Source organism: Mustelus asterias, chromosome 3, assembly GCF_964213995.1.
Source record: "Mustelus asterias chromosome 3, sMusAst1.hap1.1, whole genome shotgun sequence".
NCBI classification, from domain to species: domain Eukaryota; kingdom Metazoa; phylum Chordata; class Chondrichthyes; order Carcharhiniformes; family Triakidae; genus Mustelus; species Mustelus asterias.
Window position 1 is genome coordinate 105,792,762 of NC_135803.1, and position 26,226 is coordinate 105,818,987.

Sequence of the window (26,226 nt, forward strand, 5' to 3'; positions counted from 1 at the left end):
GGTGATGGTTGCTGATGATACTGCACTCACTCAAGGCCACGTGCGCGGGGGGCTGCAACAGCAAGGGTGTGGAACTCAGCAGCCCCTGCTCTTCCATATGCTGGCTTCCTCAATTGGGCACCAAGTGACTGACGGTCACTGCCAATAGCTTGAAGGAGACCATTGCCATGAATTTGTGTCAGGATCCTTCCAGAGTGCATCAGGTAACCTTTCACAGTTCATAGTACTTCCACATACAGCAATGGACAAAGTTAAAATTCAGACTGGAGTCATGATATCTCAACTTGTTGGCCTATAAATTCAGACTGTTGCCATCATATGTACATACCAGTGCTTCCAGTGGCTTTCAGCCCAACAGGACATACTTATTGTTCTTCCCACATTGGCAAACCCCACCCACTGTTGGGTTAATATCTGTGGTGGCGGGATGATACCCTTCAGTGGGCATTCCCACCACTGACTTAATTTGGTGGAGGCCGGAAAGTAGCAGGGTCCCCAGCCACCACTCGCCTGCCCAATTAAATACCATCACCAAACTTGCCACAAGAGAGGGTATTAAATTTCACCCAGGACTTTTTTTTACGAGGCTGAAAGTTTGATGCTGCATCTTTGGAACTGCTTTACACACCATTGTTGTCAAAATGACCAGATTACATTGTTACTATTTTGAATGACTCTTGTCTTGAGTCTATTTTTACAGCAGGGATATAGTTACATTCTTGATGAAAAAGCATGTCCTTCAAATTATTCATAGGAATATACATCACCTTGGAGTTATAGATACCAAGAAGTTCTTAGTTCCTTTCTTGTGTTAAGCTAATTGATCTTAAGTACAAAGTAGTAGAGACACCATAGTTGCTGCAGTCCATCTGGTGTCACAGTGCTGTTAGAAAGGGAGTTTCAGGATTTTGGCTCAGCGACAGTGAAGGAATGGTGCATTTATTCCAAGTCAGGATGGTGAGTGACTTGGAAGGCAACTTGCAGGAGGTGATGTTCCCACAGACCTGCTGTCCTTCTCCTTCTAGATGGTAGAGGTCACGTGGTCAAGACAGCAATCTATAGATTCCTGGAAACCAATGACATCAAGGAATATGGGGATAGCACAGGAAAGAGGTATTGATGTAGATGATCTAATTGAATGGTGGAGCAGGCTCAACAGGCTGAAAGACCTAAGACTTGCTCCTATGTTTGGAAGGTGCAGTTGAAGAAGCCTTGGTGAGTGCACTGTGTTTATGGTACATGTTGCCGCCACAGTGTATCAGTGGTGGAGGGAGTGAATATTGAAGGTGGTGGATGGGGTGAGAGTCATGTGGGCTGCTTTGTCTTGGATGTTGTAAACCATCTCGAGTGTTGTTGAAGCTGCACTCATCCAGACAAATGCAGAGTATTCCATCAAACTCCTCACTTGTGCCCTGTAGATGGGTGTCAGGCTTTGGAGAGTCAAGACGCGAGTTACTTGCCACGGAATTTCCAGCCTCTGATCTGCTCTTGTAGGCATTGTATTAAAATGGCTAGTCCTCTTCAGGTCAATGGTAATCTCCAGGATATTGATAGCTGGGTTTGCAGCAATGGTAATGCCACTGAAATCCAAGGAGAGATGGTTGTATTCTCTCTTGTTGGAGATGGTCATTGCCTGGCACTTGTGTGGCGCAAATGCGATTGCCACTTATCAGCCCAAGCCTGAATTTTGTCGAGACCTTGCTGCATATGGATACTGATTGCTTCAGTATCTGAGAAGTCACGAGTGATCCTGAACATTGTGCAATCAGTAGGGAATATTTCTACCTCTAACTCCCTGATATTGGAAGGAAGGTCATTGATGAAGCATCTGAGGATAATTGGGTCCAGAATACTACCCTGAGGAACTGCTGTAGCAATGTCCTGGGACTGAGATTGGCCTCCAACAACTGCAACCAATTGTTCTAGGCAGACTCCAACCATTGAAGAGTTTTCTCCCCGATTTCCATTGACTTCAGTTTTATGTGGGTTCCTTGAAACCACACTTGCTCAAATGCTGCCTTGATGGCAAAGGCAGTCATTCTGACCTCACCATTGGAATTCAGCTCTTTTGTCCATGTATGGACCAAGGTTGCAATGACCATAGAGCAACCTTTACTAGAAAAGAGAACACATGTATTTGAATGTTGGATAAAGATAGGATCATGCTACCTTGAGATACTGATAGCTTCTTGGCATTCCCTGTCAAGATTAACTAATTGAGCAAGATATCAGTGAATTACTGAGGTCCATGGAACTGGATCACAGCAAAACAGGTACTGCTTTCAGGAGGGATATGAAAGAAAATCATTACTTGATATCAGCTCAACAGATAGAGAACACAGCATCAGGCAAATGACAGCATGTAAATGAGGAAAATAAGGACGTACAAAAATGGAACCATTGGGAAAGAGAATCAGTTATTGATGTGCAAACTAAACATACAGAATCACCCAAGGCAGGAAATGAACCTGGGTCCCAGAGGAAGCAGTGCTAACCACTGTGTCACAGTGCCACCCTGTGCTAGCTTCATTCAGGCCATAGGAGTGGAACTTAGACTAGTTAGTAGCACAGTTGTAGAGGGGATAGATGTTGGTTGAGGATAATGTGGTCAGCTGTGTTGAAGGATAGGTTATATTAGTCGCAGTCACAAACAATGTCATTGCAGAGTCAATGCTCTTATCAGAGTACAGAAAAGATTTGGAGGAATAGGTGGACTTGTTTTCTAGTGATTACACATTTGAGGTATTGACAAAGAGGAGCTAGAGCTAAATTACTAACTGGAGACAATTTTTACAGGAGGACTATGATGATGAGTCTTAAAAGATGCAGAAAAATCCTTTTATGTATTTTATTTTATTGTATGCCAGGTCATTAAACAGCTATCTGATCGAATAGGACTTTATCGAGTCCACTGTCATTCACAGCTATATTTTAGACCCCTACTGACGTTTACCATGTGTACTGACAGTTAGCATGTATTATTCCATAATTCTATAAGGGAGGCACTGTACCCTGCATTTAGTATTTTTGCAACAGTGTCTTAATTTTAAGATGTGCCAGGAAGTTGAGGGAGTTCTTTCTCTTAATGCGAAGGAAAGTGATTTTGAACATCATTAAATTCTGTAAATCATTTCAATACAAGTCCACAAGAATTGATGATTGACTCCTGGAGGAAGTGAACCCATTTGATTGAGTGGTTTAAGGTCAGGCACTGATAGTTGAAAAGTAGCAGACAGGAAAGTTTTTCTAAGAGTTGATTATGAATCATTTGCAGATTTACCACAGTAAGGGTTTTTCACTCCAACTCCTAAATATTTTTAAAGCCACTCAGGACATTAATTTTAAATTAAAGAGTTAACAATTTCCTTTACAGCTATCTCTGAACTGTGATGATAGATGCCAAGTCCTCAGAACTTGGCCTGTATTTGCATGTGCCTTATAAGCACAGAGTTCAACTGTTTTCTATTCCCGTGAAATAACTAGTTTCTCTTACAGTCTCATATAGATTTCTTACATGGTTTCTACTCCTCTGTCACATTTCAAGATGTAGCAGTCTAACTCCAAATACTGCGTTGGTATCACGTAATCCTATCTCTCATCTCTCCCAGGAAATGGCCCATTGATCTGAAAACTAACCTGTCTGCTCAAGGACATGATGATATGCAAAAGATCAATAGTCAAGTACTAAATTAGCTACGTTCATCTGAGACCTGCAAAAGTGATCTATTTCTAGATTTTCACCATGCAACCCACTGTGACACATCACATTCAACATAACCGGCATACAGAAAAATAAATTTGCCTGCACTAAGACTTGGGGGATAGGATAGTGAGTCTTTTTTACCATGGAGAGTCAAATAAGCTTGAGGGTTTGACCTCAAGCTGGACCGGCTGGGTTTTTCCAACATTCTTTGTTTTATTTCTTGAAATCCCTATTGGCTACCTAATTCAGTAATCATAATTCAATAATGCAATTAGTTTTGCCTAGTGCTAACCAAAAAAAAACAAATTTACTTAAGTTTTAAGATCAGAGTAAAGGCACTTAAAATGTATCCTGAGACATACAGAATTTTATTTTCAAACATTTGAATTTTAAACTAATATTGGTCAGATGTAACCTGCACTGTTCTCAGCCACCGTTAATTAAGGAAGGTGTAAAATATGACCGTGCATTGGGGCTCCAACGAGTCACATGGTACTTTGAAACGATGTAGGTTCACTCAAATGGAAGGTTGGGTTCATCCATATCACTAGGAGTAAGTTTGGAGCAGAGACAGCAATCAATGAGGAGTGTCATTTACATATTTTCTCTGTGCATTGTCTAACATTCATTAATTTACAGTCTGTGAAATACTAGTTCTAACTAAGGGCTTCCTCCTAAAGCATTAATTTTACTTTGTTCAGATTCCAATGGATCTGCTGACTGCAGAATTTGCTGTTTTATTTATCAAAAGGATAATGCGGGTTAAGGCGATTGCCTAGCAGTGCATTAGTGCTACAGCAAAGAGATGGTTGTCCGATTTATAGACTATTGACAACAATAGGATGGCATTGCAAAGAAAGAAAATGCACTGTTGTTCTGTGTGGATAGCTAGTGCAAATACACACAGAATTTAACTAGTCACAAGGCTTCCTTGGCTAAATGCTGCCAACAAACAATCTTGTTGTAGCCAGTTCAAATCTAAGACAGGTTGAGGTATACATAATAATGGATTTTGTAATGGAAAGGTCAGGGTCATAATAAACTACAGCTAATACTTTATAAAAAATTCAGTATAATGTACTTATTCCCCTTCTGAAGCACTGAGAAAATAAATAATTCAGGTGATGTACATGGTCACATCAAATCAGTACAGCAGGTTGAGAATCTTAGTACATAAATCACTCTGGAAAATGTATAGGGTCAGAGAGTATGTTAGGACTCTAGCACAAATAATTAGACCCCGAGGTGTTACAGTCTTGACCAGGGACACACAAGCAACATTGGTTCTAAGGAACAAAACAATAAGCCTTATCAGACGAATGAGTTTGAAACCTGAACAGTTTATGCATGTTATTTGAACAGTAAGATTTTGCTTAAAATTTCTACCCATTAGTTTCCAGTTTTCTCTTTCTACAATGTCAGGTTTTATTTATGGAGGTCAGGATTTTGCAACATGCTGATTCAACTTCTTGCAGTTTGACGTCAGCAACTGCAAGTTCCAAGTCTTGTGATAAGAATGGGACTGAAGTTTCAAAGACTAAATATAGACATTGATGATCAAATGCTCATAAGAACATCAGGGATTTTGGGAATATCATCTGTGATATGAACTATTTATGATTGAATAACAAAAATTGCAATGTTAGACTGAGGTTAGACTATGGTTTTGCTCATTTACATTGGGGAATAGGAAGCCATTTGGAATTTTGTCTTCTTTGAGGTACTTATTTACTTTCCTCAGAAAATTAGTAAGTTGCATGGAACCCAAAAAGATGTAATTTGGGCATTCAGCTTATGGCTTGAATAGTCAAGGATCGTGGCCATTCGTCTCCTCAGAGGATTTTTCCTATTCAAAATATTTACTATACCCAGCATTAAAGCCAAAGCCATATGACATGATAAATTCTTGAAATATCCTGATACGAAGAATGCTAAAGTACAGGCAGGTGATATAGTTAGCAAAGGAGAAAGAGCGCTAGCTAGGACAAGTTATGCGCTATAAAACTGACATTACTAAGATAGCTGCATCCCAACTAACTGAGATACACTGTATGCCAAATTTTATGCTTTGCCCTCCTGTCAAATTGCATTCCCTGCACCCAACCACCCATCTACCCTCAACAGGCCATGATTTTTTTTGGACCATCCATTTTGCACAATTGTCATGTGCACATGACATATACTGGGAACACAAGAGTAAAATTTCACCTTTAGTGTTTAGGAATCAAATCGCACTACATGTGGTAATTGAAGAAATTTGCAGAATTTGTTGCAGGATGATTTGCTCTGGCAGACCACTTGCCCTGGAAAAGTAGTGTTTGTGGCTGGCTATGTATTGGCATGGAGAGAAGACTGGCTAACTGAACTTTAACCTGGGCCTAATGCTCTCTCCACTCACATTGTCTGTATCTTTAAGACTTGATTAGCTGTAAAGATTCGCATTCTAATCAGTATTCTGTAACTTGAGTTTGTGTCTCTGTATGCCTTGTTTATGAGCAGATATCCACTCCATCTGACGAAGGAGCAGCGCTCCAAAAGCTAATGGCATTTGCTACCAAATAAACCTGTTGGACTTTAGCCTGGTGTTGTTAAAACTCTTACTGACTAAAAGGAAACAGAGGGTAGGCATAAATGAGTATTTCTCGGGTGGCAGGATGTGACGAGTGGTGTGCCACAGGGATCAGTGCTGGGGCCTCAACATTTACAATTTATGTAAATGACTTGAGTGAAGGGACCAAAGGGTATAGCTGCTAAATTTGCTGATGGCACAAAGATAGATAGGAATGTAAGTTGTGAAGGGGGCGTATGGAGACGACAAAGGGACACAGATAGGTTATGAGAGTGGGCAAAGATCTGGCAAATAAGAGTATAATGTGGGCAAATGTAAAATTGTCCATTTTGGCAAGAAGAATAAAAAAGGAACACACTCTCTAAATGGTGAGAGATTGCAGAGCTCTTAGATGCAGATTGATCTAGGTGTCCTAGTGCATAAATCGCAAAAGGCTAGTGTGTAGGCATAGCAAGTAATTAGGAAAGCTAATAGAATGTTATTGTTTATTGTCAGGGGAATTGAATACAAAAGTAGGGAGGGTATGCTTCAGTTGTATAGGACACTGGTGAGACCACATCCAGTATACTGTGTACAGTACTTTGCCCACTCACTTTACAGTACAGTAACACTTGCACAATTGGACTACATATGTAATCAGTGGTAAAAACAATGACAAGACTCAAATTCTCATTTTCTATTGAGCTGTATTCCCCACATTGGCAACCAGGATGCACATGGCAACAAGCCACTTAGATTACAACAGATTGTTGTAACCTTTTCAACACTGAATGTAGATTGAACTGGTTTGGCTAGATGGATATATTTGTGTGTTGTCAAGCAGTTCACAGGAATGTGTGGCTGTTAAAACAAAAGGAATTTTTAAAAAACATTCAATATTTCATATTTTTCACGTATTTGTTACTCAACAGCAGGTGATATTCTCAGGCCTCACTAACAGAAGCAACAGAAGGCAATTCACAGATTTATTTTTAGATGCTCCCTACTGTAAAACACTCTGAACTATCCAGTCACGGGAAATCCCTGTGCTGCTATTTGATGATCCATCAGGTTAAACCCAGTCATTAGAGTTTGTACCCAGTTGATTGGCCACAAATTAAGTATTGAAGTCAACTAAAACAAATGAAGCTTAATGGGCCAAATTACAAGGCCTTCTTCTTTCTGCTCTCCTTAAATTTCAATACAGTAGCATTATTTTATTTAACTGCAAGGAATTGAGTTATCATTGGAATGATAATCACCTTCAAAGGATAATCAAAAATTTGTACCTGTATCTCCAAGGGCTTTTAACATTTGAAAGTCTGGAGCTACTGTCAGACTTAATGCCACCCATCTCCACTTCTCTATTCCATATCCGAGCTGCATGCTGCTGCAAACTGTACTATTTTCAGTGTGTCTAGTGATGAGGGTTTGAGAGTTACTTGTGATTACTTCATATAGTGAATATCATGAGCTCTGATGATTATTATAGAAGTTATTCTCAGGGTGAATCAAGATCTCTTCAAGAAAGAGTCTCAAATAGTCATTTTTTGTTTTTTTCCTCCACTTTTCTCCTTGCCTATAAGGAAGTTGCTGACTCATACAGGGATATGGTTCAGATCCAGATTTGTGTGTGAAATTTTAATACGTCTTCATGTGAGGGAGTAGGCAGGGAGTCAGGCCATTTGATTGTGGAGGGCATTGAAGCCAATGTCTGACCCTCTGCTCATCTGGTCTTCACATGGCTTCAAAACGTCGTTACTTTACAGAAGTACCAACGTGGTAAATTTGGCTTCATTTTGCTCTTCTCAACAAACCAAAGCTGAGCCAATTGCAATCATTGTCTCTGGTAAGATTATAATACTCAGCACTTACAGGTCTGTACTTGCAACGGTCATCTATGCAGGTCTTTGTTTCTTTCATATGTTTCAATTCTTCACCACGAGAGACTCCTTGTTAAAGTGTTTTCTTTTTTGCTTCACAGCAAACTTTCTCCTCTGAAACTGGGCACTGGAAACTTCATAAATATAGATCAAGGTAACTCTGCCTCCCTGCAGGAAATGACATCATCATTCCCTGTTGTACGTGCATGCCTGGGGGAATCCACAGAGTTCCTCAGAGAACGTGAAGAGAGTGCAGGCTTGGCACAATAGGTCTCCGCTCTAATATCTGTACTTTGCACTCAGATCAATATTCTGTCCGACACAAAACATGGGAAAATCAGCCCCAATGTATCCTATTAATAATCTGACTTTTTTGTGACTCTTTCCACCCACATCAGGTTAATGCTCGTCTCTTAACTGTTGTTAGTCCAGCTCCCTCACAAAGTTGGGCAAAGTAATTCCTCTAAGCTTGCACTAGCCACTGTTTAAAAATCTTCCAAAAATAAAATTGAAAAAAAAACCGCAGTAACTTTTTTGCGACCCCGTAATTCACTTTAAAACTATGGTGCAATTGGATTGTACTGCAATTAGCATAGTGTCAATGGAAAATGGAACAAAGCAATAGTCACATGTAACAGTAGCAGTCAACATTTTTTTTGTGTAAATGCTTCCATCCTGAAATAAACCAGATTATTAAAATAAGTATTGACTGTGTTCAACATTAATCAAATATGTTGGAATTATTATCTGTTTGTACTCACCTCCTGCCAGAGTTGAATAAAACCAGTCTCTCCATCCGATGTGCATATTTAGTATCCTGTTGCCATTCAGGTCCCATTTATGCCTCTTCCTCTTTTCTGCTTGGGAAAGGTACAGACACATTACTGAACTGGCTATACAAATAACACTCCATTACTTTAAATTCTTTCTACACGTCTAATTAAAGAAATAGTATCTTCCAATCCAGCACCATCATCAAGGGCTCTCAGGTCAGGTTTATATAGGTTGGGTGAAGAATTAATTTTCCTTTACTGGCTTGATTGGTTAAATTCAAAGACTAATGTGATGCATAGTCAGACAGGCCAAAAAGGTTCTTGGAAACTCTTGGGAAAAAGTGAGATCCTCTAACAGGCCTTGCTGCCTGCAGTATGAAGAGAGAGGAAAGAAAGAACTTGTAGTAACACAATACCTTTTGTGATCTCAAGACTCAAGGAATTTACAACCATTGAGGTACTTTTGAACTGTGATCAATTTTGTAATGTTGTAAATGTCTTATCCCATTTACACACAGCAAGAGCCCATATACCTCAGCAAATCATCTGTTTTGGGTCTTAGTTGAGGGAGTTAGAAGAATAAGATGTGACCTGACAGGACAGAAACTGAGAGGTTGCTTCCCCTAGCTAGGAATCGAGAAGAAGGGGAACACAGTTTCAGGATAAGGGGTTGATAATTTAGGACTGAGATGAGGAGACACTTCTTCACTCAAAGGATTGGGAATCTTTGGAATTTTCCATCCCAGAGGGTAATGGATGCTCCATCACTGAATATATTTAAGGCTGGATAGACAGATTTTTGATGTTTTGGGGAATCAAGAGAAATTGGGAATGGGCGGTAACATGGAGTTGAAGCCCAAGATCAGCCATGATCGTACTGATTGGAGGAGCAGGCTTGATGGGCCTCATGGTCTACTCCTGCTCCTATTTCTTTATGTTCTTAAAAATATTGTTCAAGACACTGAGAACTCTCTGCTATTCCTCAATAGCACTGTGAGACCTTTTACTCAGATGGGGTTTCTGTTTAATGCCTCAACCATAAGATGTCACCTTCAATGCTGCACTGAATTGTTAGGCTTAGGTTTTGTACTCAAGTTTCTAATGAGGCCTTCTTCATACCTTTTGTCTCAGAAACTAATGTGGTAACACTGAACCAAGTTGAAGAAACCAGAGTTTTTCTCATGATTGCTATTCATTGAGCTTCATTGAAAGTACGGTGTATGGGCACTGACTGAGCATATGACTGGTTTCAGTTATGGTATTCTTCCTGTTTAAATAGTTTGCAGACATTCACTGTTTTGCTGAAAAATGGGCACTGAATAAGGTATCTGAGGGCTGATAGTGCTTGCATAACAATATTCCAACATGAGTTTCTTATTTGCAATACAGAAGGAGAGCACACTAGAGAAAAATAAAATTTCCTTCAGTACTATTCCAGCAAGCCTCGCCAAGTCTCCACTCCGGTGGGTTAGATGAACAGTGAAGCTCCCTCTTGCCCAACTCAGAAATAGAATCTCTACTACGGTGTATGAATGTGATATTTTCCACTTCACACACCATACAGCTTTGTTAACTGTCAGAGCAAGGTTGACATTTAAGTGCCGGTTTTATACTGTGTTCCCATAACAACTAAAAGCTGAGCTGTGAACTTCCAAAATACTTTTCATAGAGAACCAGAAGAAAGAGGAGCCTCCATCAGACTGAGCTAGATTAGAATTCAGATCCCACATATAAAAGGATAGCATGCTAACCCACTGTGGTCCTCAATCGCTGTGGTTTGATCTTGTGCCATTCCACACAAATCAGTAAAACAATCAGGCAATGCCCTACTGTGAATTGCATCAAGCTGCAACACTTCAATGGGCAAATAAGAATTGGAAGGATAAGATTTGGGTTGGCAACCTCTCTTAAGTTGTTGGAAGAGGAAGTAGGAACTTGCCCAGAAGAAGGGAAATTAGGTCAGAGTAAGAATCATTCTTGCACAGTGGCCAGTTTTGAAGCAAAACTGTGAGCAACACTGGCAATGCAGCATTTGTTGCCCATCATTAGTTTCCATTTGGACATTACGAGTCAACTACATTGTCTAGAGCTACAGTCACATATGTGTCAGATCAGGTAAGGGTGATGGGTATCCTTCCCTGAAGGACATCAATAAACAAGTTGGATTTTTACAATAACCTTGCAGATTTCATGATACCAGCATGTAAATTACTCAGTTTATTAAATTTCACAAATTGCTCCTTCTGGATTGGTGGCCCAGTATAATGTCCATCGGTATCCTGATCACATGAAACTATTAGTGGTGTCTAATATTTCATGTCACTTTTAATCTTCCATCATTGTACTTTCCAAACCTCCCAACAGAGAGGTCCAGTGAGCTACACTGATTATACTGAACACTTGTTTGAGTCTGTTAGCATATAAAAGAAATGCCCGTTTGCAGTCCACCAGTTATCATTTCGTTGATTAAACATATGAGGTTTAGCTCATGCAGTGAATGTAACTGGAGGGCACAGATGAGATTTCTCCAGATTTTACAAGTAGCCCTTTGAACTACTTTTATTTAATCTAACTCATATCCAATAAGTTCCAGAGCCAAAGCTTCCATTATCAGAATAAAACACCTGGCCACTGCAACTAAGAATGCTGTTTTTAGCTTTAAGACTACCCCTTATTATAGCATCTTATGATGCTCAGAAAGGACTTAACTGATAAAATATTACAAGGTTTGCATTTATGAGGATGTTAATCACTGAAATTTAATAAACTTTGACCTCCTACCCAATTCTTTTAAAAATGAATAAAAATAAATAAAGCAAGAAAATGTTTTGACTCATAGGCCTGACGAGTGTTGATTGGCAGCAGATGAGACTTGCATTCATCACGGTGAGGACGTTCTGCTTTGGAGAGCTGCCGGCCAATCAGAGTGGGGTCTCAGGGGATAGATCTGTACGTCAGAGAAGTGTGGAGGTCTCCAGCTCGTCAAGGGCGGGTGAAGGGGGCTTCTGATGGAAGTACCTCCCCAATCTTTCTTGCCCAAGATGTAGGTTTTTAATGTTTTCTATTCTCCTCTGTTCGGTCATCTGCCCGCCAAATTGAGGTTCGGTGGGGAAAGACCCTTAAACAGCCATAATTGGGAAAAGGACAGGTCCCCAACCCCTCATGGCCCTGCCCCCCCCACCATGAAATTGCTTCCAGATTGGAGGGTGGGGAATCTTTGGAATCCTCTACCTCCAAGGGCTGTGGAGACTCAGTCATCGAGTATGTTCAAAGCAGAGGTCAATAGATTTCTAGATCCTGGAGGGAATTCCATTCATGCAATTACACACTCCCCTGTCTCAAAACATGCTGGTGGGGGAGGGGGGGGCGCGTAATATGCAGGCCATAGAAACATACCAAATAGGAGCAGGAGTAGGCCGTTCAGCCCCTTGAGCCTGCTTTGCCATTCAATATGATCATGGCTGATCCTCTATCTCAATGCCAGGAATAGAAAGCAGATTGCAGAATTTCAAATGGTGAAAGCAGTGAAGAAAACTTTACAAATAGCGGTAATTAGAGAAGATAACAGGGTTTAAAGTGGTTGTTTTAACAAGGGAGGTATGTTGGAGATAGGAATTTTGCTAGAGGATAGAGATAAATTGATGGCGTTGGTAAGCAAAGGCTGAGTAGAATGTTGGAAGATCATCAGGTACAAACAGCCACCTCATGGATCAAAAGAGTTTAGTGAAGACAGGTTTAGAGGGACAGGAAAAATAATGACAATTTTTGAGGTGTAGGGGGCTGGAAGGAAGGAAGGATTGGAATCAAGAGTAGATGGGATTTAGAAGTACTGCCACAGCTTAAATTCTGATTATGAAAAAAGCATTAGTTACAAAATGAAGAAAATAATTTCCAGTAGGTTAGTTGGGTTAGTGCACTGGCCTGAATTTTTGGAAATAGTCTTAAAACTTTGCAAATAATCCAAACTTCAGTCTTAAGAGTGAAACTGGGTGAAGCCTAAAAGCTTAACTGAGCTGCATACCTTTTTAAAACATGTCTTCAATCTGCAAATGGATGATGAGACCTGATGGCTTTTCTAAAAATACAGCGGCGAATATTTATGGTAAGCAATTATAGTAATTTCTCCTGCAGTGAATTTGTTCTCTGTAGTATTCATCAGTCATCTTTGGTATAATTACAATATCAAATTCCCTACAGTTACTTTACATATTAGAAAAGGTAATACTGTCCAACTGAAATTATATTTCATAATATTCCTAACCATGTATAATTAGACCACATTAATATTAACAAAGATTTTTAACTGTAGGTCCACAGTACTATGAAGTTATCAAAAATTTGGTTTCAGTTTAGCTTCTGATTCTCTCCCTCCTGTCCCAGTGTAAAAATGTAATCCAAAAATGCAGGTGAATTCATGAATAGAAAGTTAAGAAATCAAGTCTTGGAACTCAGCAGCTTCTCTGACATGTCTGCCTGAGCTTGGTGAGTTTTATTTTTGTGTTTGAAGGATTGTATGATGGCAATATAGAAAGTAAGAAGTCTCACAACACCAGGTTAAAGTCCAACAGGTTTATTTGGTAGCAAATACCACAAGCTTTCGGAGCAATGCTCCTTGGCCAGAAGTCGGACATTAAAGCCATAGCTCCAGTGCACCAATCATAGAGTAACCATAAAACAATGCCATACAAATAGCCAGCAACTTATGTCTAGTTAAAAGCTGTTCCTGAGGACTGCACTAGCATTCATAAACGAGAATAGATAAAGAAAAGAGACGGTATTCAGGTACCACTTACTCTTCTGTACTGTCACTGCTTCCCATTATCAATCCACAAATCTTGATGCTGTTGCTACTTTTCTTTCCTAATCCATGTATTCTTTCTAATAATGCCATTACTTCCTTTCCCAATCCTCACTGCCTCTCTCTACTGTCCACTCACCCTCTGCAGTAAAATGACCTTTTCCTAGTCCTCATTCGTGCTCTCTTCCTGTAGTGCAACTGCTTCTTCTTCCCCTCCCATTCCCATTTGCATACTGTTTGGGGGTTAGAGTGGAGAAGCAAGCTTTGTGACAAGCAATAAACCGTCTGTAAGCATCCTTGTCTCAGTGTCTATTTCACAACCAGGTTTTGGAATTCCACTGACATGCCTCACTCCTGTCAAGGCTCTAATGTATGAATTTATAAGTTGAAGCTTGAATGTTAATGGTACCTTGCTCCCCCCCTCCAAAATTGCATATCTTTCAGAATGCAACTGCCAAGATATTACCAAATAAAAGTTGAGACTTTCATCATTGCCCTCGTCCTTGCCAGACTCCACTGGTTCCCTATGTTCCTTTCCTTTAATTGCCTCCACAACTCTCTTGAATTGTTAACCGACACAAATATGTTTATTTACTGAATGACAATGGAAAAATTAATAGGAGAATAAATGGGTTTCCTATTTTATATATCACCGACACTTTTCCTCACCTTTGCAACTGAAGCGAATATACCCCAGGATCTCTATAGCTGTGTCTGTAGTCTGAGGCATCTCGTTTTTTGTCACCTCAAGGAGCTGATTACAAGCATTGTACTGGACTCTCCTCACACTGGATGCTCTGAGGACACCAGATATGAAGGTAAAGAGGGCCCCGAGGCTATTTCTGCCCATTTTCTTCCAGATGTGCATTAAGTTCCAGCCTTATCCAACAGCGGTTAGTGGACCCTGAAGCTGCTTGCCTGAAGCTTTTTCCATGCTAGGCGATACTGTGATTTAGCAGATGGGGAAATGAAATCTAGTTCTGTTATGAGTTGTAGCCATAGAATTCTCCTGCAATGTCTTTTCTTCCTAGTCCTGCACTGATACTTCTGGAAACCCCCATGGATCTATTCTTTAGCTCCTTCTATTTCTCATATTCAACCTGACATCATCCAGAAATACAACATTAGTTTCCACACATTGACAACATTCAGCTCTACTTCACCACATTCTCTTGACCTCTCCACTGGCTCGGATTTGACTCACTCCTTGCTTAATATCCAGTAATGGTTGAGCAGAAATTTCCTACAATTAAGCATTGAAAAAAGGGAAGTCACTGAAGAAATTCTTAACCACAAAATGGATGGGTGACTTGGTGGGGTAAAATGCTAAAAATCAAAATTCCAACAGTAACCTGCATACTTCAAGATCAACAGAGTTGAAGCAGGCAATCAATCCACTCCAAGGAAGGTGAGTCAACATATTAAATATTATTAATTTAACAATCAGACACCAGATCTAGCCCCGGTCCTCTATGTCAAGGTCAACTCCATTCCCAATTAACCTGCTGCTGATTGACACCCCACCCTTAAAACTGGTCCTTCCAACCCCCTCAGAGATCAAAACCTCTTTATCCTTTACTTCCCCCAACACTACTCCCTCTTTCCCAAGATTGAAACTTCATCCACCCCAAGTACAAATCTCCACTGATCAACCTTCCCTCCAGCTTCATCCGTTTTGCACAAGGTCCAACCCCTACACAGATCAACCTTGCAGGTTCCCTGTGCTCTACCCACACCCCTGTCTCTTACAATTGGCCAGATGAGTTAAAACCCAACCAGCCATAAGTTCCATTTCCTATCTCATTCCCATTCCCCTCCACTGTCTCAGGTTGGCCCAGACTATCTGGTCTTGGGCTGGGTTTCTCACGCCATCACAAAGGCCACCTACGTCTCGTGCCCATCTCCACCACTGACCCAGCTCATTTGTTGCTGAAAAACACATCCGCGTTTTTGGTAACTCAAGACTTAACTATCCTAATGCGCTTCTGGGCAGCCTTCCATCTGCCACTCTCCATTGCCACTCACTCAAAATTCTGCTGCCTATATCGCAATTCAGACCAAGTCCTTCTCACTCATCATCCCTGTGTTTCCTGATCTGTGTTGGCTCTGGCTCCAATGCTTCAAATTTTACATTCTTATGTTCAAATCCCTCCATCACCACACAATCTCCATGACCTCCTCGAGCCTCGAACACAGATTCTGCCCACTTGTACATCCACAGCTTTACTGGCACACCACTGGTAGCCATGCTTTCAGCTGTCTCACCCTCTAGAATTTCCTCCCTAACCTTGACTCTTGCTTTCCTCAGTTAAGCTCTCCCTTAAAGTCAGCATGATTCACCAAGCTTTTGGTCACCCATCCTAATGTCTCACTTTTGCTATTTTGTCCTATTACGGTCCTTGGACTGTTTTACTAAGTTAAAGTTGCTATCAACTGCAGATGTTGGTGTACAAGTTGAACTCTGAAGTCTTGAAACATTCCTCCAAAAACGGGTGATGATTGACATGTGAAGCATGGCATGGGTGTGAGTGGTTGCTGATTTTGCTGTTTGCTATGTTGGGTCCACTCTGCATGGGCATGTCTTAAACTCCCCCGCATCTTCACAATACTCGCCTGTTCGATCCCTTACACCCAGTCATAAGATACCAGCAGGTAAAACATCCATCTGTAGGGTGAAAATCAAGGCTAACTACTAATGAGAGTATAGTATGTCACACTGGAAAAAGGGGGTTGACATACATGCCGAGTTTATGCAAAAAATAGATTTTTGGGGCTGAAAAAATTGGGTCACCTTATATGCTGTGTTGACATAAACACTGCAATCCACAGTATAACTGAACAGTAGTTGCAAGAGAAAATAAGTAACTCTCTTTTTAGGAAGAAAATAAAATATTTTCCACATCTCCTGTTATGAAATTGACTGCCAGTTTTGCCATTGAGTGAACTGGAATTGACAAGACAAGATATCTTTTCACAGTAAAAGCCATTTTGAGTCTCTCAGTTGAAAGATGCCCTGTAGCCAGTTAGTTATCAGCTGCTCACTCACGTAAAACTGAATACAATGTCAGGCATCACTTAAGATTCAAAGCCACAGCAATAAAAATACTAAGATAGCATCTTGATCGTTATGCAATCTCAGATCAATCCTGATAGCTCAAAGGTAAAGGTGCTGATATTTACCCACAGACCCATCAATTCTGCATGGTGTAGAACTCATTTTAATCCGGCCTTAAAGATAGAGTGCAAATAATACTCAATTCTCTCACGTAAGCTTATTTGTATAATTATTCACAGCATCAAGTGCAAAGTCAAATCTAAGGTGAAAAAATATGTGTAAAGACTAGAAACAGTTGAGAGAAGTGCTGCAACTGGGGGCAAATATGATGAAAGCCTTGAACGATATTTCAACATAATGGAGACCCCTGACAAGACACAAAACATAAGGATAAAGAGTTTAAGAAATGGCTAGTCTAAAAGGAAGGGACAAGAAGTGGTGGTAAGCAAGAGCAGGGTGTTGTCAGCATATCCTGTGCCTATGGACGATATTACTGAAAGCCAGTATACAGTTGAGGAAAAGGAAAAGCCATGAAAAGATCCCTGGTGTAGCTCTGAGGATGATGTTGCAGGAAAGTGGAAGAATAGGCAATGCTAGAATAATGCAGGCTGCACACAGGTAGGCAGGAATGGAATCTTTCAACTGACTCCAATAGAGTTAGGTAGTGAAGGTCAGATGGTGGAGGAGAATATTATGACAAATCAATCATGAGGAACAGGAAGGGATAATGGAGCATGGTCAGAAAAGAAGCCATTTACAATATATTCAAAGCAGAAAGCCCTCTCTTTTATGGCCTCCGTGAGAAAGCTATTAAGTACATCTCTGCAACATGGTTGGGGCTCGCCCCAAAGTTGAGTGACAACACTGGTCATTTTCTGAGAAGCGTTAAGCGTGGTGACTCAATTCCATCAGCAGGTTAAGTTTGGAGAGTCCAGGGCAGTGTGTTACCTTTTGGGAGGAACAGTCTGTGCTCCTTCACATTTACTTGTACATTATTAAATAACTCAACTGAACTACCACTGCAATTGTACTTTAATAAGAATGCACCAATGTTGAACAATTTACTTTGTGTGGATTATCCTTTCAAGCAAACATAGTGAATCATATGGGTATGAATCAATGCTCCAGTACAATTTTCCCATTAACAGGAAAATGCCAGAATTGTAATAATATGCACACAGTGCCACATCATATTGACAGCAAGAAGTCTCACAACACCAGGTTAAAGTCCAACAGGTTTATTTGGTAGCAAATACCATAAGCTTTCGGAGCACATCAACCACCATCCCCACTGATCTTCAAAGCAGTTAGTTTTCAGCTTCTAATATTAACTGCACAAGAGGCTAAGCTTAGAGCAGCAATATTTAGTTCTATTTTAAAGTATACCATTAACAATCATAAAGGAGCTTAGCTTGAGCTGAACATGTTAGCTTTCAAGAACAGAAGGGTTGCTGGCACATGTTCCCAAAGGATATTGCTTCATTATTGCATGAGACAAGAGCTGCAATACTCACTGAATATGGGGAAAGGCTAAAAATGTGCAGATATAAAAAAACTAAGTCTCATACTTTTTCTTTGTGAAAGAGGTGCAGTATCATCGGCAGCTGAACCCTGGTCTTTATTTTAACAAGTGGAGGAAAACAATGGGAAACTTAACATAGAGGAATTTGGTGAAAATGGTCTTCAGCAGTAGAAGGAAATGAATTAGCAGCCCATTTTAAACACTCACCCCTCCACACACACAATTTCCTTCATCACAATACAAAAGAAAAATCGTCAGGGTGTAAAACTGGCTGATGTTGTCCATTTTCCACTGCTGTCAAAGATCAATGTCAAATCCAAAATGTCTAAGTTATAAAATAGACATATTTTACAAGCAAACAGATCCAGGAAAAGTTGGAGTTCCTTGGGTGAGTCAAGAAATTAAAATAAGAAATCAAATATATGTGCTTTGAATAATATAAAAGAAAACCAAAGTATACAGGAAATTTAGAGAGAAAAAAACGGGAGACTAAAAGATTACGGGGAAAACGTGGAAAGATTGACAGAAACGTGGTGATGAATTTTAGAAAAAGTATTATTCAGGAAAGAACTAGAGGCAATAATGGAAATTTTCCAAAGCCCAGGTGAAATTTAACTGTCAGGCCCCTGGTTCCAGACAGGAAAGGTGGCCAGTCTTAGGGGAAACTTCTTTCAAGTGTTGTTAATATGAAATAACTAATTTGTGGTGACTTGTGATTTAGTTTTTGAATGGGTAATGAACAAATATATAGTTGTATAAATACTGGACACATTTTGGCTTACATTCACTGTGAAAACAACAGAGATATTTGATGTTAGACAGGGATGTTGATGCACTGAACTATAAGAAGGAAGGAGCAGGTATAGGTTCTGTGCCCCTTTACTTCGCTATTCAGTAAGATCATGGCTGATCGCACAATTAAACTCCACTTTCCTGCCTGATCCCATGCCTTTGATTTCTTTAGAGACCAAAAATCTATTAATCTCATTCTTGAACATTGCAATGAACATTTACAGGCCTCTGGGATAGAGAATTCAGAAGATACATATTCCTCTGAGTGAAAAACGTCTCCTCCTCTCAGCCCTAAATGGCTGACCTCATTCCTTGAGACTATGATTCATAGTTCGAGACACTCCAGCCATGTGAAACAGGCTCTCAACATCAACCCTGTTAAGACTTCTCAGGAATTTTATACATTTCAATGAGGTAACTTCTCATTCTTTCAAACCCCGGAGAATACAAGTCTAGTCGACAGCATTCACTGTACTTCAATGCTGACTCCCATACAAGTAAAATGACAGAAACAATTGTGGTCAATCACATACATTGGTGTATCTCTTGCCGCGGAGAAAATTAGGTCCAACTACAGGTGACAGAGTGCAGTTCTCTCAATTCAACCAATTTGCATAATAATTGATGAGGTGAAACGGCAACAGGAGTTGCTAATAATATTTAATTATTTGATTTTGACAAATCAGTTGCACTGTAATCACTCTGCCCTGCCAATTATGCCAGACTACAGCACGTACTCCTTCAAATATTCATCAATTTGAACTCATTATTTATTTTCTACTGTGCTAAAATGCTTTTCCTATGTGAGTGAGTAGGGCGACAATGCAGATGTCAGTTTTTATGACTCCTTGTTAACAAATACAGCTACAATGATTCACATTTCATTTCCCCTCTCTCTCCATGAGGCAGTGCCTATCCTTTACTCTGTACTTTCCTTCAAACCTCAGTTAAATTCCCTAGGAAATTAGTCACAAATCTAGCAGTCCAGGTTCAATATTTTGGCACAATGCATCCCCAGAGGATGCACTTTATTTTCAAATTTCTCTATAAAGTGCTGTCCCCATTCAGTTCTACAGACTTTTTTTTACTAAGGATTGCTTAAACACACAAGGACAATTTCTAGTAACTGCATTAAATACATCCATTCTCACTGATGGATATATTAATCTGGTGCCTTTCTCTTATAACATGAAATGAAATATAATCCAATTTCACAGTTTTTAGGATGCTAGTATCTGTTAATATTGACGTGATATCTGCCCTGGGGCACAAAATAAAATGGCTCTCAGTAACTCTAACTAAACATAATAATATTACTGTGTTGTAATAGTGCTGATTATCTGTCATGATAATATCTCCAGTAGTCCGAGTGAAAAGAGAATAACTTTATATATGGCTGGCTACCTGATGTGTTTTAGTTCAGTTTATTTGATTGAATATCGATCAGGCTGCAAATGAAAGCCTACTTACATTTATATGGCACAGCTCATTAGGATGAAGATAGCTTAACGTATTATGCAAGGAGGAAAGTCAACAGCTAGCTCCGATAGAAGGGAGGAGAATGGGAAAGCTCGAAGGGAGAATTGAAGATAAGCCCAATAGAAAGATCTTGAGGAAGTTCAAGTTCTTGAAAGCAAAGTGGAAAATGCCATTGCAAAGAAATTGGTGTAATGTGCAATTTAAGCACACGGACTGCACAAAGATAATAAAACAAGGTTAGTTTATTCCAGTGGCATCAAAGCAGTTTCAACTTTCAAGGGAAATGTAAGTCCAAGAAATAAACTATTTACAGAAAATATTCACCACTGATGGCCCAGATAGCTGCCCTATTTGTGACCTCAGCTCCTCAATGCTATGAATCACCACTTCTGAACTGCTGCTTCAACTTCTGGCTGCAGTCCTTCTCTCCTCTCTCTCTCTCTCTCCACGAGGCCTCTCAAGATTTGGAGGTGCTGCTGGTCAGTTTAACGAGGTCACTAATTCCCCTTCCTGGCTCTTCTGCCACTTTGAATGGCATCATGTGACCGAAGACTCATGCCATGCTATCACTCAAGTTCTGGATTTATCCAGGCTGCTTTCACCCCATTCTGCTTATCAAAGACCCTGCAAGAATTAGGAAACAAAATCTAGGATGTATTGGTAGTATGAGCAGTGGGAAGTTTGAGGCACAAGGAATAAAGAAAGCTCTGGTTCTTGGAGAGTAGAACATGTAGGGAAATGAGGCAGGCAGACATCCCTCAGGTAGGAGAGGATAAGGTGAAAGAGAAGCGTGATACAGGAACAGGAATACTGAAATCAACATTCCCGGGCACAGGTTGCAACAGAGACTACAGCAATTGTGATGGGACAGCAGAAATTATTGTGGAGTAAGACACAGGCTGAAGCTTGTGGAAGAATGAAATGGAGAAGGATGTTGGAGAAGTTAAGCCTTGAAATGGCGAACAATCATCAAATGGGCCAGGGGTAATATATGCTATGGAGTTGGGAAAAATGATTTTGGTAACAGAGAAGATGAGAGAGATAGGAAAGTGAACTCAAGACCAGAAGATGTCAAGATTTCACACTTCCTGAATGATCTTAGATGGCAGCCACACAGGTTAATGAATTTAAAGCCAGACGTTGGATATACTGACAGGAAACAATAAGAATGTCTATAAGTCACTGTAGTGCAATTGGATAGTGCATGTAGTTAAGTGAAAGGTTGATGGTTTGGGCTAAGTGGGCGGTGGGGGGGTTACCAATGTTTTTGTGTCATCTGTGACTCAGTTGGTAGCATGACATTCAGAGTCAGAAAGTTATGGGTTCAAAATCTGCTTCAGGACTTGAATGCAACAATCTAGGCTGATATTCCATTGCAGTCCTGAGGGACTGCCTCACCATTGGCGGTGCTGTTTTTGGAATGAGATGTTAAACTGAAGCCCGTCTGCACACTCAGCGCTCCCTTCACAATAATTTGAAGAAGAGCAGGGGAGTCATCCCCTGTTCCCCATCAATATTTATTCAACTACACAAATACAGATGATCTAATCCTGGTCACATTGCTGTTGTGAGAGCTCGCTGTAAGCAAACTGGCTGCAGCATTTTCTACAGTGCAATAGTAGCCCAGTAACCACACTTTAAAACATACTTCATCAGCTGTAAAGCACTGTGGTCCATCTGGTAAAGATAAATACTGGTAAAAGGTCCTCCACCTGAACCATAAACTCTATTTTTTTCTCCACAGATGCTGCCTGACCTGCTGAGTATTATTTGCATTTTCAAGTTTCATTTTATAATAACCCTGAGTTAAAAAAGGACCTCTTAGGATACGTGGAACCTAGACAACAAAGACACCTATGTTAGACTCCTATTTATTGACTACAGCTCAGCCTTCAACACCATTATTCCTACAAAACTCATCTCCAAACTCCATGGCCTGGGGCTCAGCTCTTCCCTCTGTGACTGGATCCTAGACTTCCTAACCCACAGATTGCAATCAATAAAGATAGGCAACAACACCCCCTCCAGATCATCCTCAACACCAGTGCCCCATAAGGCTGTGTTCTCAGCCTCCTACTAAACTCCTTGTACACCTATGACCACGTGGCCAAATTCCCCTCCAACTCAATTTTCAAGTTTGCTGATGACACCACCATAGTGGGTCGGATCTCAAACAATGATGGGACGGAGTACAGGAAAGAGGTAGAGAATCTGATGAACTGGTGCAATGACAATAATCTCTCCCTCAATGTCAACAAAATGAAGGAGATAGTCATCGACTTCAGGAAGGGTAGTGGAGGACATGCACCTGTCTACATCAATGAGGACGAAGTGAAAATGGTCGAGCCCTTCACGTTTCTAGATATCCAGATCACCAACAACCTGTCCTGGTCCCTCCATGCCGAAGCTATAGTTCAGAAAACCCACCAATGCCTCTACTTTCTCAGGAGGCTAAGGAAATTTGGCATGTCTGCTACGTCTTTCACCAACAAAAGCATTCTTTCTGGTTGTATCAAAGCTTGGTATGGCTCCTGCTCTGTCCAAAACTGCAAAAAACTACAAAGGGTCAATGAACAAAGCCCTGTCCATCATGTAGACTAGCCTCCCATCCACTGACTCTGTATACACTTCCCACTGCCTCAGCAGCCAGCATAATTAAGGACCCCACGCACCCCAGACATACTCTCTTCCACCTTCTTCCGTCGGGAAAAAGATACAAAAGTCTGAGGACTCGTATCAACTGACTCAAGAACAGCTTTTTCCCTGCTGCCATCAAACTTTTGAATGGACCTCCCTTGTATTAAGTTGATCTTTCTCTACACCTTAGCTATGACTGTAATATTATATTCTGCGCTCACTCCTTTCCTTCTCTATGTATGGTATGCTTTGTCTATATGGCATGCAAGAAACAATACTCTTCACTGCATACTAATACATGTGACAATAATAAATCAAATCAAATGTGACAAAAGCTTAATCAAAGAGCTAAGTTTTAAGGAGCATCTTAGAGGAGGAGAGAGATAAGTAGAGAGGCAGAGACAGGTAAAATGGGGATTCTACAGATTAGGGCATAGGCAGCTGAAGGCACAAACGTCAATGATGGAGCAATGAAAGTCAGAGTTGCACAAGAGATTAAAATTGGAAACACAGAGTCCTTGGAGGGTTGTGCTCCTTCAATATCGCAGTGGAGTGTCAGCCTTGATTATGATTTTAAAGAGAGCAGAGCTATCTTGACACTCACTGTTTCACTGAAAGGATCTGTTTAAATCGGAACTATAAACAGATAGTTCACTGAGACTTTTTTTGTATTGCTGGAATCTCTTGTTTGCTGGTGCTGCATTTAAACTACAGTAAACTACAGCATTTAACGGTGTAAAGGCAGTCTTGCTTTATTAAAGGAATGTTCCAGATCTATACCATACCGAACTATCGGAAGAAGGTCAGTTGATTATACATGTATAGGAAAGAGCAATATTACCTGGAAGGTGCTACACAAATGCAAGTCTTTGTTGTACTTCCTTCAGTTTTGGTGACATTCAGTTACAGAAGTTGTGGCTCATCCACATTTGGATATCAAATGGGTAACCCATGAATAAGGCAATCTCACTTAATTAATGGAGGCAACAGCATAAAAGAGCTTGGTGCCATTATTATGAAGGTGGAAAGATAATCCTGATGCTTCTAGGTAGTGACACAGAAGGCCAAGAACAGACTTGCGGGGTGCACCAAAAATGACTGCACAAGCAGAGGATGAGAAGTCATTAACAACATGGCTGTATTGAAAGTCAGAGTGGAACCAGAAGATAGCAGGGTCCTAAAGTTTATTTTCTGCCATCCAACTTTAACAGGATTGAGCTGTCAAAAGAAGCAGAGGAGGCAATAAAAAAAACATATAATTATTTTGATTTGCAGTGTCAGCCACAGCTTGTAGTGCAACATTGTCATTGTGTCCTCACATCCTTCCCTAAATAGAAACATGTAAAGGTTTCCTGCAAGATGTTTTGCCACACACCTTTAAAACAGAGTTTGGCTTGAAAAGTAAAGGCTATTTTGACAAGTAATACTTTTGAAAATGGAAATCCTGTAGTGTTAACTCAGTCATGTTTTCATATGTAGTTAGAATCTCCAGCACTTTTCAGAGCAGATTAGTGTGTTAATTTTCTTCTATTAAGGTTAAACTTCCATTCAGATGTTTAATATTCAAACCAAACACCCTTAATCCTGCTGGATTCTTGCTCAAGTGTCATGCTGCAGGATAAATTAAAGTTGCAGGAAGCAAATTCCCCCAGCTACTTTGGAACAAATATTAAGTGAACCTTTGCAGAAGAAAAAAGAAGCTGCATTTATCTAGCAGTCCAACTGTTCATCAGGCCATGCCAAAGTGCTTTATTGTAAATCAAACACATTTGAAGTGTCGGCAAATGCAGCAGACAATTTGGATAAACCAAGGACTGAGAAACAGCAAATGAATAAATGACCACCTATGTTTTTGGCGGTGATAGTTGAGGGAGGATTGTAGATTAGGAAGTGAAGATAATCCCTTGGTCTTCAAAATATGCTTGAGGTCTTCTACACCCACTGTACAGGTAGACAAGGTTTGGGTTTAGTGTCTCATCTGAAAGGATGCATCTTGTTAGAGTGCAACAATTTGCATTTATATTGCACATCCCAAGGTGCTTCACACCTCTATAGATGTTGCCTGACCTGTTGAGTATTACCAGGATTTTCTGTTTTTATTTCATATTAAACACATTTTGACACTTAGCTAAATAAGGACCTATTAGGACAAGTGATAAAAGCTTTGTCAAAGAGCTAAGTTATAAGGATCTTCTCAAAGGAGGAGAATGAGAGAGCGAGGCAGTGAGGAGTGGGGAGGGAATTCGAGAGAGTAGGACATAGGCAGCTGAATGCACCAATGTTAATAATAAAACAATGAATATTGGGCTTGCACAAGAGGTTAGATTTGGACATATGTCGAGATCTTGGAGGGTTGTACTCCTTCAATATCAGCCTTGATTACTCTTTTCTAGACAGCACAATGGTCTGACATTCATTAAAAGCAAATTACTGCAGATGCTGGAATCTGAAACCAAAAGAGAAAATGCTGGAAAATCTCAGCAGGTCTGGCGGCATCTGTACGGAGAGCTGACATTGAGTCCAGATGACCCTTTGTAAAAGCGCTTTGACAAAGGGTCATCTGGACTCGAAATGTCAGCTCTTTTCTCTCTGTACAGATGCTGCCAGACCTGCTGAGATTTTCCAGCATTTTCTCTGTTGGTCTGGCATTTAACCTGGTGTTGTTAAACTTCTTACTGTGTTTACCCCAGTCCAACGCCGGCATCTCCACATCATGACTACTATCGACACCGCAAACTGCCGGCTCCAAGTGGAGAGGATCTCCAAGAAGATCGCGCATATCGACACAGACATCAAGTTTCTACAAAGATGCAAGAAAGCAGACAAGATACCGAAAGGACTACGGATCACGAACCCACTCAGGTCAACATATAACACAGGCTATGCTGAGAGACTTTGCCGTCGCACCTCTCTCACCCTCCTCAACCACCTCATACACCAACTCTACAGCAAACGCCGCAGCCTGGAAACCAAGATAGGGTCCATATTCTCAACTTGCGCTCAGGATGCAGACCAGCTGCGAACCTCTGCCAAACA

At 40.5% G+C, this 26,226-nt stretch overlaps 2 protein-coding genes across 3 annotated transcripts in view; one reads left to right on the forward strand and one right to left on the reverse strand.

The window, feature by feature from the left end:
• LOC144491513 (acylamino-acid-releasing enzyme-like) overlaps positions 1–8,829 on the forward strand; it is a 207,588-nt gene extending 198,759 nt beyond the window's left edge. The window contains exon 24 of one of the 2 annotated variants that reach the window (XM_078209418.1): positions 8,236–8,632. In XM_078209418.1, coding sequence (XP_078065544.1) covers positions 8,236–8,292 — 57 coding nt within the window. In that variant the 3' untranslated portion in view covers positions 8,293–8,632. Of the gene's footprint in view, positions 1–8,235 lie in introns of both variants that reach the window. The other variant, XM_078209417.1, reaches the window with a different exon arrangement.
• LOC144491857 (protein bassoon-like) overlaps positions 1–26,226 on the reverse strand; it is a 517,892-nt gene that overhangs the window by 100,338 nt on the left and 391,328 nt on the right. Inside the window, exon 12 of the mRNA XM_078210147.1 lies at positions 8,896–8,994. The gene's annotated coding sequence lies outside the window, so the exon portion shown is untranslated. The remainder of the gene's footprint in view (positions 1–8,895; positions 8,995–26,226) is intronic.